The sequence below is a fragment of the Megalops cyprinoides genome, chromosome 9, assembly GCF_013368585.1.
Source record: "Megalops cyprinoides isolate fMegCyp1 chromosome 9, fMegCyp1.pri, whole genome shotgun sequence".
NCBI classification, from domain to species: domain Eukaryota; kingdom Metazoa; phylum Chordata; class Actinopteri; order Elopiformes; family Megalopidae; genus Megalops; species Megalops cyprinoides.
Window position 1 is genome coordinate 27274979 of NC_050591.1, and position 13314 is coordinate 27288292.

The 13314-nt window shown below is 39.0% G+C and overlaps 1 protein-coding gene across 2 annotated transcripts in view; it reads left to right on the forward strand.

Moving 5' to 3' along the window:
* LOC118783168 (rho GTPase-activating protein 42-like) overlaps positions 1-13314 on the forward strand; it is a 53501-nt gene that overhangs the window by 8299 nt on the left and 31888 nt on the right. For both annotated transcript variants that reach the window (XM_036536889.1, XM_036536890.1), the window contains exons 2-3: positions 4514-4609; positions 10726-10787. In XM_036536889.1, the coding sequence (XP_036392782.1) occupies positions 4514-4609; positions 10726-10787 (158 nt within the window). The remainder of the gene's footprint in view (positions 1-4513; positions 4610-10725; positions 10788-13314) is intronic.

Below are 13314 nucleotides of genomic sequence, written 5' to 3' on the forward strand. Positions count from 1 at the left end.
AAAAGCATTTCAATTGAGCAGTGCAAAAATATTAATTTTACAAGCCATGAATATATCTTTATACTTTAGTTAATCATGCAGAGTAAAAGCTGGGCTGGAATTCAAACATAACTGATAAAACAGTCTGTTAAAATGTACAGCAACCATTTATAAGTTCAGAAATGCGTTAGAAATGCATAATATGTTTATTGTAATGGTCCCTCTAATTCAAAGACAAGTCAAATCTGCATCATATATTGGCTCCAACCTTTTCCATTTGATAAAATTATTTTTTTTCTTTCATTGAAAGGTGTGCTACTACTATCTTAATTTGTAAATTAAGTCCTGGTTTAACTCCAAGGCATTTGCCAAGATGGTTTTGATTAACTAAAGTCGGTTTTTCCAAATTCCATCATACATTTTTCATTCTTACAAACCAGCATCAAGCATTAATATTAGAAAGAAAAGAATAATGATCACACTTCTAAAACGTTTAGATATTATTCAAATTTTGTTTTCCAGATAACATCAGCATTTTATTCAGACCTTTAAAACATCTAACATTTACTTTGTGACAGGTGGGAAACGTTTCACACCAGTTTAATATTTATCTGTAATTTGGGGAACATGTTATTTTGTTAGCTCAGCTTTGCCTTCGATGTTACAAGGGAAAACTAAAATTATCATTTTGGTTTTGTTTCCAAAATAAGATGTTTTGCATCAGTGACACTGCTCCTCTCTTTATTTTAATAGGATTATGGAAATGCAAACTGAAATATTGAAATGTTTTGTATCCCACAGGTTCACTGGTAACAAGGCACCTAAATCAATGCACTTGAATTATTTAGCACTGAAAACAGGGATCTTTTACTGCTGTAAAATATGCCCAATTTGTTTGGATTATATTAGGTCACAGTATCCAAAAACTGCAAAACAAGGCAACAAGCTGTTTTATCTGGATCACTTGCTGTTGGTTTCAATGCAGCTGGGTTGGGAGAATGAAAAAATTATTAAAGTAGTGAATGCCAAAAAATGTTTAGTTCATTAACAGCCTCCCTAATGTGTTACAGCTGCTACAGATGTTTTCTACTGTCCAAACCCATTTCAGTTTCAAACATTGATATATTTCTCTTTTATCATAGATTCTTGTGAATTGGGCTATAAGCAAATCAGATATTTTGAAGATGGTCTTAAGATACTTGTTCTTCATTTCGTACCTTTATGAACTTTGTGTAATTGCTCTTGATAATCCAGGAATGGGAGGTGTGGCCTCCTCCCTGCCTAGTCATGGAATTTTGTTAATTGGTTTTAAGGAAGTGCTGTTCCCATGACTGGCAGTGGTCATGTCCTTATTTTCTTTCAAGTTAACACTTTAGCTGTGATTCCCTCATGTCTGGAACTGTTGTCAGTTCTAGTGACTGGAGAGTAAGCCATCATTAACCCCAGTATCGGTGATCATGCATTGTCAAGGAACTCACTGATCTGAGTGATAATATATTGCTATGGAGAGGTCGTATGATTCATCATATGCGTCAGTGATAAACAGAGTATAACAGCTCTTCCCACAATGGAGTTCATGAAGCCACAGTCAGCCACAGATCACTCTCTCAGACCCTGTACACATTTTTAGACCAGTGATTCTCAACCCTGGTCCAGGGGGCATATGTGTATCCTTGTTTTTGTTCTAGCGTTTTTTTCATTAATTAGGATTGATTGTTTGATTGATGGAGATGTTGGTTGAAATATGAGCAGCACACATCTTTTAACAGTTAATCATCTGTAAATCCTTATGAAAGAAATGTGTTGTTGCACATAAAAGATGTTGTTTACACTAAAAGATGCAAATAAAGGGGTTCATTCAACTCGTGTTTGGTAATATCTCTTGTCTAGCATCTGTCTTGAGTGAAAGTAATTCTTCTAATATGTTTTCTATGCCCCACAACAATTAACTGAACAGCTAATCAATATGATTTACATAACATGAATACCAATGTATATGACTTATTGTTTCAGCGGCATGAGTGAAGAGGAATTAGTTGAAGAAAAAATACATTTAGTTATAGTTTTCTGTCAGTACATACACTCTTACAACTATACATGTATTACACAAAAAACTTATCAGATACCTGACTTATGAGGTCAAACTAAGATCAGTCTTCAGTTAAGAGATCCATGGAAATCTACTCATCAAAAGCAGTTTGAACAAAGACCAGCACAAACAGATTGACCAGGTCTGAGAAGCACCTTTTCTAGACTACACATCCCATTCCATTAATCTGTATTGTGAAATTGACAATTCTAGTTATTAATATAGATGCTTTTGTACCAGAGAAGATACCAGGAAATGTGTAAATACTGTTATAATAAATAGCCCATTAAAGAAATCATTAGCTAACTATTTGTGAATTTCACCTACAATTAACTCACATGACTTTCCACATTTAGGCTTAGTACTGGCACTACTTCAAATGCAGCATAGCTTTTGACTTCTCCATTTGGTACCAGCTGACAAAAAGGTTCACCAATTAATGAAACAATAGATTGGGTATTTTTCAAGTTAAGTAATACTGGCCATGCCAAAAGCTCAACGCACTTAAATAAAGATGTGTCCTTCTCCGCATTTGAGAAATTCACATGCCCTTTTTGCTCACTTTAAAATTCTGTCAAACATATATTATGTGTATTTCATTCTTTATGCATACAATTAACTCTGTTTTTAAGTTCACTTGAGCACTTAACCTTGCCATGGCAACAAACTCCACGGAAACGCTTTCAACCCACAGATGGAAACACAGAGGCTAATGCAAGACCCATATGCACAGTCATTTCACTGTTTTAACTTTTACCATGAGCTGGTGGCTACACATTTTAACATTTGAATTGTGTATTGTTTTGTGTCATCCACATATTGTTATGATCCACTTCCACACACCACACCATAACTAACCTCCATGAGCAAAAGGTCACACAGCAAACAAAACTGCTAGTTGTGTTTTGTCCTACATGTTAAGGTGTAATGTACATATATTTGGTTATGAATACCATTGAGCAATGTTATTAGGATTTAGCGTGCTACAGTGACAGTGGCATGGATTATTTTCTTCAAAGTTAAAAAAGAACACGATTTGATAAAAACTGGACATTCTCAGCAGCTGTTGCTACATCATGCGTTTCTTTTTGTGTTTACTTGGTATTATTGAAACAGAAAAATGTAAATTTCTCTAAAATGCTGAAAAACAACAGAAGAAAGAGCTGTATTAGCAAACTGCTTGAGTCCAGCTTGTGGGCGATACGGTTTATAATGGGCAACAACAATCTGGTGTAGAAAACTGAACTAAAACTAGGGAAATGGCCAGAAAAGAACATATACTGAACCGAAACAACCGAAACCCGGAACGGCAGCAAATCCATGAATATCCTTTCCGTGCCCAGCTTATCAGTAAAGTGAGATGTACTCACAGAAATGCCATGTGGCTTCAGACAGTGACAGTTCATTGGCTCTCTGGCAAAAGAAACCAGAGCAATAAAATAACACAATTCAGACCTATACCACCTCCTGACCCTCACAACAGCAAGACACCACACAGGAACTGGACTCAGGTGTATTTAACAGTCAAATCAAATGTAAAACTCTGGTTCTAGCCTGCAAACTACCGCTACAACTGTACCCCCATACTTATAAATACTTATCTCTCATCATACCCTATATCTAGCAGTCTCCTCCTGAGAGGGTTGCTTGTCATGTTCAGATCCCTTCTCTACCCTTGCCCCCAAGAGGTGGAATGACCTCCCCAGTACTGTCGGAGCAACAGTATGACTGTCCATTTTCCATCACAGACCAAAAATCTTCTTTTTCAGAATACACATAGGCTCTCCATACTGTGACGTGTCCCCCAACTGATGCTAATGCCAGCTAGTAGCTGTAAAACTGTTTGCAAGTTAAATACCAAAGGTGAAAGCCTGGTGGCAACTCTAGCTTTTGCAGCAGCATAAAGGTCAGTTTTGAACCCATTGTGACGATACAAACTGTGGCATTTAAGGTTGTACAGTTTAATCTTAATTTTGTATGGTAATAGTTTAAAGTTGTATGCCTTTGACGGCACTTCATCCCACTGTGGCAACAAATCCCACAATTGCACTACCTTTAAAGGACGCCACTAGTGTTTCAGTATCTGTGCAGCTAATTGCCTAAGCCCATTGAATGCACTTTTGTAAGTCACTCTGGTGAGGACATCTTCCCAATGAATAAATGTAAAGGTGAATCCTCCCCTTTTGTTGACTTTGTCTGTTAATGTTTGTGACTGTCCTCTCTTATATGGTGAAGGAGAAAAGTTACCTGCAAATTCTCCTGTCTTCAAATGCATGTCAAGGAACAGTATTGAAATCAACCTCAAAAGCCTCATTTAACATAGCCATTTTTAGCCAGACAGCCTGGAAATGGAATTTATTTTACTAATCGGATTATTATTTCTTTCATGCCTTTAGTCCACATCACATCATGTCTAATATATATATATACTCTTTTGTCTCCTAGATCTCTCTGCGGCAGTTCAGAAGTTCTCACAGTCACTTCAGGAGTTCCAGTTTGAGTGCATTGGTGATGCCGAGACAGACGACGAGATTAACATTGGTGGGTGTTGCAGAGCTGATCTTGGGAGAGCCGTTCTCACTGCCATTTCTCCTTGCTGGGGTGGCCTGGATTGTCATCTAAATTGTGACCTTTTCTTAGCATTTCAGTAAGAGTTCCCAGGGGAGACTCATCCAAGAGGAGTATTGACCACTGTCTGTTCCAGAACAGAAGGTCTCTCATTCAGTCTCCGGCACGGGGGCAAATATGGATTATTTCCACACCGCCCAGACAAAATGCTGTCCTGATTTAATGCTAGGAAGGGTCACAAAAAAGGCTCATCTTGAAATGGAGGCAGATGACTGGAGTTGTGCATACTCCACTTCCTCAACAGAGTTCTGCTTCAAGACCATTCCTTGTTCCTCGTGTTATTGTCAGACTTTACATGAACGTCTTCCTCTATGTTAGGGCGTACTCACACTAGGCCCGGTTGCCTTGTACCGTTCCCGAGCACGATTGTCCCCCCTCCCCACTCCCCCGCTGGCCTGCACTCACATTGTGCTTAATGTTCCAGGCCCAAGCCCGCTTACGTCATCACGATGCGAACTTTTTGTGTTGAAGAAAAGCGCTCTCGCACAGCACAATGGAGTCCGTGATTGTACTTTGTGGCTTATTTGGAGTCGTTTTGGGTGCAGTGACACACAGCCCTCTAACATGCCTTATAGATTTATCGATCATGCAACGCAGTGATTTTCAGTTAATCGTGCTGCACGTATAAGAAGATTTTTACGGAGTCAGCTGACATTTCAGTCATTATGCTAAGGGACAGACCAATATTTTGTGTCAGATTTGTGGCACATTACAGTAGCCTAATCACAATCATGTTAGCTAATGTTAAACAGTTAGGGCCACTACTTGTGAGTGCGCTACTGTCATCATTACAACAACAAGCATCTTCTATTACTGCTTGGATAGTACACTTTTCAATTCATTCGGGAATATTTGGTTTAATAACGGGTCTGGTTCTCACCTTATTGAGGAACGTGAATTGTAGTCGGCGAGTAAAGCTCCAAATTCCTCCCTCAACGTCAGCTGCCTCCATAAAAATCTTCATATACGTGCAGCATGATTAACTGAAAATCGCTGCGTTGCATAATCGATACTAACTGGCAGGGGAACTAACGTTAGCTATCTAGTGGTAGATTTGACAAACATAGCTAGTTAGCTAAGAGGCTACCTATCTGAACGATTGTTGAAGAGTAGCTACTTAAACAGGTTGGCTGCTTCATTTGTGATACTCTGACTAAGCCCCTGACAACAGCAGTGCTTACACCGCTACGTAAAGTATAGTTAGTTTTATTTCGCTTGCTAGTAATAAAGCTAATGTGGGGATCCACAGAGTTATTTTTAGGTATAGATCTACAGAACCAACCAATCAAAGGTAATTTTGGAGGTAGCCAGCTTGTTATATTTAAGGAAGTCAGCTAGCTAGCTAATCAAATGATGGTTTAAAGGATTTATTATGACTGGGTGTGTAACTAACAGATGTCCAGCTAACTGTTGCTGTAACGGATATATTTGTTAAATGGGAGAGTCGCATCATTAATGTCATGTTCGAGCTCCATGCTCGGGCACAGTTAGTCAATCACACTAGATGCACACTGTGCCCGAGTCCAGCTGTACCGTCCAGTCCAGCTGAACTCTCCAGTCCAGTTCAGTGTACTGTGCCAGGGCACGGTACACAGCGATCTCACTAGTCACGCGAACTGGACTTTTGGGGTCAAACGTGCTCGGGCACAGTACGGACTGCCTAGAGTACACCCTTAATCTCTCCTGACTATATGCATCTTTTATCTTTGAAAGAATTAGCAGAATGACTAATTGTAACATTTGTCCGAGCTGAATGAGTGCTAAACTGCATGCATGCTGCATAACGTGAAGGCAGCTGTGTGGCTGGAGGAGGGAGTGAAACAGCCCTAATATTCACCACCTCCCCCTCTTCTAAACGGCTGTTGTTTCAGTTCTCATAGTCCTTAGTCCTGCCTGGACTTCACTGCACAGCTGTGTTTTGAGTCACAGGCCAACTGCATCCAAACTAGTCAGAGAACAGTCCTTGATTGCACCAGTCACTCCTTTTTTTATTTGGCAAAGTTTGTGAAGCCAGTGAAAGTTGGCTTTCATTTTTCAATCTGTTGCCAAAGTTGTCTGGTGTTCAGGGGGGTAAAGAAGGCATATTACCTCTACGTGCTTGAAAACATAGACAAATGTGCCTCGTTATGACTGAGCCTCCTCTAACTGCCAACAGCTTTTTTCCCTCTGACCTCAAGTCAAGTTTTGATTAGCATCGTAATAATAATATAGGTTTTTCCACCCAACTGCTATTGGAATAGTGCATTGGAGATTCCCAGTGGAGTTGAGCAGGGGAGGTTTTTGACTGACTTTCAGTCAATTAACTTGAAGTGTGCTTGGTATGATAATAATTGCATATATTTTGTATGTAGAAAATAAAGGAGCTGGACATTGTGATGGGCCATCAGTCATGAAGAGCAACTGATGATTGCTTATGTTTTATTTTTTATCAGAGGTGTTTGATAATCCAATTTTTGAGACCATTTTAGTGGTTTTCTGTAAGTTTTTAGTTGCATGCAATACAAATGGTAAATTCAGTATGAGTCAAATCTTTGAATTTTGAAAGTATGACATTTACAGATTCAATGAAAAGTAGCTGTGGTGATAAGTTTCCCAAGTGAATGATATTGCCTCTGTGATCTTGTACGTCCAACTCTAAAAGGCCAGAATTACTTTCAGAGCAGAAAAATGTAATTGTCTTCTGAAATCAATCTGGTCATCAATGAAACTACGCTTTCTGACTGACTTGGTTGGACCCTGGCAGGAATCCAAGCCAGGCTCCTTGATGTAGCATTGGAGCAATCCACTTTGAAGCTCCCGACTTCTCCACAGAATATCACTGTCCTGTCTGCACCATGAGACGAGGTCACCTGACCTTGCATCGATTTTTGTGGGACTTCCTTCAGTGACATTCAGAAAACGCAGCAGTTATCAAGAATCAATCTGAAAGCAAGATTGATACGGCAATAGAAAATATTAATTGTTCCCAAAAACAAAAATGGAAAAGTTCGAGAGTTCTCTAAGGTCATACTGCGTGGAACCTTTTCACTTTCAGCTGAGTAGAAGTCCAAAATGCCAGATATTTTTTGAAACCTCAGCAAGAGAAAGAGGTCAGGCAAGTACCTGCCATATTGCAATACTTAACTGCCTGGTCCATAAATGGCCATCAAAACTCTAATTTGTCCTGTTCTTAGATATCTCCTGTGGATATAGCTTAATTGATTCAATATGAAATCATGTGATTTCATGCATTTTCCTGTATTTAGCTGTTTTGTTGCAAATTCAGAGTGTTTGAGATGACACAGTACATTCATTTTCTGCACTGACCTGTTTTAGACAAACACTAACCACCTTTAAATTCCATTTCCTCTGTCAGCATATAATCCACTTCGGTTAACCTTTCCAACTTTGGCCTTTACTCTTACAGTGAACTTTGTATTGTTAAAAAAAGGATTGTCTGGCATGAGTAGGAGGCCTGCTTGCTTCCAAGCCCCCTGCCACAGAATAGAATCGTGCCTCTTTCATCCCTAAAATATTTAGTGTCAATGGGCACAGTGTCTCGGGAGATGCACTGGCTGCTGTCCCCAGCTTAAAGGCAGATAATATTGTTGCTGCTGTGACAAGGAGAGCTGCCGGGCTGCACTCTGTTGAGTGGCTGCTGTCCAGGAGGACAAAGAGGCCAGCCGAGTGAGGAAAGCTCTTATCTGATCGATCGTTAAATGAAGCCATCAAGCATCCACACCCAGCCCCCTCCATGTCAGTGGAATGTGTGTACAAAGGGGTCATCAGATCACCCAACAGGGGAAAAAAAATGCAGTTTACGTCAAGGCAGGAAAGGATGCAAGTCACAATGGAGTTCTTAAGGAGGCTGGAAAAGAATTAGCGTGAAATCGTAGCCGTTATGGACGCTCTGCTCACGAAGTGCTCTTTCATGCTCATGAGGTAAGGCAACAGCCAATACCAAAGATGGGCATAATGTACGCATTATGCTACTGAGAGTGTATAACTTGGACAGATGAAAGCACATACTTTGCTTCTGTGATACCCAGATGATTTGTTTGTGGTTCAGTAATGTAGCTAGTGAACTGAACCCTGGACCTAAAGGCCATGGGTTCTGAACTTAAGTGGGTCATTTTTTTACACCTTACTGTGAAAAGTTTGCCTCCAACGTTTAGTTTATGATAGCCGCCATTGACAACAAGGGCCACATGGAGACCACCACCGGGAAAAAAACACAGGGGAAGTGAACTGTTTGTGTCCAAGCCCAAACTGGCCGCTTTCCTGTAATTGCTCTTGTCCAAAAACAAATGAAATGGATCGCCGAATGCAAGATGAAAGAGTGAAATTGCAAGTCATCCTGCACAAGCTTGTCTGCTACGTAAATGGTAAATACATTGTCTAAACCAACATTTTACTAAACACTGGAAAGCAAATCAGTGTTAACCCTGAACTCGAACCCTGTCATTCACTAATGTTTATTGATGCTTGAGGTGAAGACTTGAAAACACAGAATGTTGAACTTAACTTGAAAATGGGAAAGCCATTGTTATGAAGTGATAAATATACAGTATCAGTCAAACGTTTGGAAAGACCTATTCATACACCAGTTTTTCTTTATTTTTACTGTTTTCCTCATTTTAGAATAATAATAAAGACATCAAAAATATAAAATAACACAAATAGAATAATGCAGTGACCAAAAAAGTGTTAAACAAATCAAAACTATCTTATATTGTAGATCCTTCATAGTAGCCAAAAATATTTTTAAATTAATTTCTTTGATGGAATTTCATACATAGGTATCAACTTCACTGTTTATAATTGTCTAAGAAACAAATTTCAAGCATTTAAGCATAAGTCTTTAGATCAGCATGTCTTTGAATGCATGTTTCATATTGTCTTCATCGGGTGTGTCCAAACTTTTCACTGGTACTGTAAACGTGGAATCCTCAGACATCATACTTGACTAAATGATAGTCTCAGTGTTGTGTTTTAACAGATATGTATCTAAATAATTAGCATTTTTCCTTCCTGATGTCATTGGCTTAGACACAGTGTATTACATCAGAGCCCTTTCTAAATGAAGGAGCAACTGTGGATGTAAATTTGAAAAGTGGTGGATACTATGAAAATGTTAAATGGAGTTGAATTTCATACCATCTGAAATATCGCACAGTACAGTTTCAGGATTAGTAAATGTTTAATGCATATTCAGTGTTTTAAAATTCAGAACTTATGTATTATCATTTATCAAGGAGAGTCCCTTGTTGTATTTGTGCTGAAAAAGAGGATTTTTTCCTCTCCATTTGTGCTGGAATCTTGCCCAGCAGGACCAAACTGTCTTGCTTTGAGTCATACACACAGTATCACGTTAACTATCGTAATAATGTCATATGACATAGTGTTGTCATTATTATAACAGGAAAAAAATCAAGAAACATTATTTCTCAATCATAGCATGTACCTCAAGGGTCCTGAGTGGCTCAGTCAGCAAGGCATTCACTGCCCACAGGCTGGGCTGAATGGCTTGGGTTTGAAACTGTGTCTTTTGCTGACAATGACCTGGATCATATCGGTGGAACAAATTGGCTTCATTCCACCGGGGATAGGGGAGGGTACTGTAGGTCGACCAGGGCTTCCTTGTCTCAATGCTCTCGGACACCCTATGATTCATCAGGCTCCTACAAGTTTCTCAGATGATGTCAGTAAAGTAGCACCTATCCTTTACTCCAGTATGCCCTGTGTGACTTATAAAAACTAGCCATTGTCTCCATGTAAGTGTATCAGAGAATTGCATTTGTCTCACCTCAGCTGTCTCACAGGAAGACGGAGGTTGTTAATATGAGGCAAACCTTGTATGCAATTGGCAGTTCCAAAACAGGGTTGCACTGGGGGAAAAAGCAGGCAAAAGTGTCCACCTCAGTATTACTATGGTCATATCCTCACTCCATCAATGAAGTACATTTGTGAAGATGCAGTATCTCTGCAGCCAAGACTTGACTTTTGCCATGCTTGAGAAATTGAGTGATAATAGCTTTTTTTTCTTTCAGCTCAATCCTTCAAAGAATTCTCTCAGCTGTTGAATACAGTAGAAGAAGAGAGAAGACGATTGGTAAGCATTCAGCTTTATCTGATTTTTCTGATGAACTCACACACTTGGAATGAATTATGTTTTTTGTTTATGAATTACTTTTTCATGTATATATATTTTCATCCTCTATTATTATTATTATTAGTAATAGTAGTATTAGTATTATTATTGTTGTTGTTGTTGTTATTATTATTATTATTGTTGTTATATTATTATTATGAATGCTGTTATGTGGGTGACTATAAATTAATGCAATATTTAGTTTAATATTTTTTATTTTAGTATTTAATGAATGTGAAATAGTGAATTACTTGAAAATTAGAAGCAATCATCTTCACATGTGACAAAATGAAAGTTGGCTGCATTTGATATATACAGTACATGAATTAATTTTTAATATGTATCAGAGATTATATGAGATTAGTTTTCATTACAGCTGGAAAGCTGACCTCTGAATTTGATGCACCTGAGGGCATGAATTGGATTTTCACATTTCATTATGGAGTGTTAGGAGGGATTTAAAAGCACATGTTTGTTCTGATGAGCAGTTTGTTGGTCAGGCCATGGTGCCAGGCTTGCCAGCTTGGCACTGGTTCATGCTGACAGGGGGGCAGACTGCCTGACCTAATGAAGCAGGGCGCAGACTGAGTGAAAAATCTGGCCTTGCCTCAGCTGGGTTGCTTGACAGCAGGGTAGCTTGCCTGTTAATGAAAACCTCTGAGTGAAGTCCTATATCAAGAGAACTTATTAGGTGGTGTGTGGAACTCTCCCAGCAAATTTAATGAGCTTTTGATAAACTGAACATAGTATAATTACTCTGGCAAAAATAAAAGTGAGTTTTTAAAGGGATCTTCAAAAAAGAAAGTGTTGAAAGTGATTTTTTTAACCTCAGTTTGACTAGGCTACATGTTACTTTAGATGGACCCTTTGAAGCCCAGTAACTAGCTTTTCATCAAGGGAAAATGTTTTGGCAGATTAACGTTCACCTGACATCCCCCAGACCATGCATTCCAAACTGCATTCACCCTCCATGTATGGTAGAAAGGGAAGGGTTGAGAGTTCAAACATTACTGGAAAGAGTAATAGTCTCTTTAATGCACCCAGCATTCCGATAGTGATTATATTTTTCTTGGACCAATAACTAATCAATTTATCATGGGGATAAACTAATTGGTGTGACCCTACTACTACACCTAGCTAAATAGCCCTCTTTAAACACTCCAGAACTCACAGTCTTTTGAGGATGATTGGTCATGAGCCTATGGTATACAGTACATTACCTCTGAACTGAGCTAAGTCTGAACTGATGCTAGACCCAAGCACAAAGTCATTCTCCTCCATATTCATTAGCATGGCGTAATGGAGTGGTAATGGAGTCTTCTCGGTTGGTTCTTAGCCACACTGGTGATGTCATTGTAGAGGGCCATAGTGTGTTCTACTTTGACCGTATTAAAAGGGGAACAACTCAACTAGGGAAAAAGGAAGACATCGCTTCCATGACACCAGTTGCACTGAGAGGATTCCTTGAGTAGATGTTATACTGTACCTTTGTACTGTATCTTTATTTTTCCCAGGATTTTGACTCCGCTAGGTGAAGGGCAACACTTTGAGGCCAACGTTACGTGCATATGACCACATCTGCAGTGTTTTTTGCCCCATTGTTTTCTGTTTTTTAATGAGCAGCGTGTCTACTTTGCCTTGTATCATTACGGTACACAATCCAGGAGATGACAGGATAAATTATCAGTGGAAAGGAGAACCGAAATGCTGGAAAAGATTAAACCTGTGAGTGACTTAACACATACGTGCTCGTTTATATTGGCTAGGCCTCAGTGAATTTTCACTTTAGCTGTCAGTGATGTAACCTTAGCCAGCCCTCATTTTCATTGGGAAAAAAAAACTGGAGGGAAAGAAGAGAGGATGAAAGGCAGAGAGGGTAGGTCAGCCCATCAGAGCACAACCTCTGTGCTGCAGGAGATTTAAAGCTCGAGTGAACTGGTTGCTGCGGTTCACAATTTGCTGCATTGCGAGCATCGTAAATCTGTAACATGCCAGTTGAAAGGAAAGGAGAGCCTCTAGATGTTTTCCATTCTAAACCAGGTCAGTGCTTTCTGATATTATAGAACCCTCCCTCTGCAGTTGGATGCCTTGGAGAAAAATAGGTAGCACTTAATACTACGGTCCCGAAAATTAACCATAAATACAACATTCTTAACAGTAATTAATTGCATTGTGACAGCTGTTTCAATATTAATATTAATTAACATTATCTGGGTCTAAAATAGACACTATTTATGTAATGTTAATTATATTTAATATAGCTAAATAGTATCACTAATACATATTTATAGTATCACAGACACTGCACAGATCTCAACAATTTGAAAGGTTTCATTTCCTCAAAATACATGATTGCAGTGTCTGAGCTGAAAGAACTCACACTAGAACAGATTTACAAAATGATCATGTGACCTGCTTGAAATTCAGGGGGGAGATATGATGACATGTGCAATTATAAATCGCCTGTGACAGCTACAGGGCTTTTTAA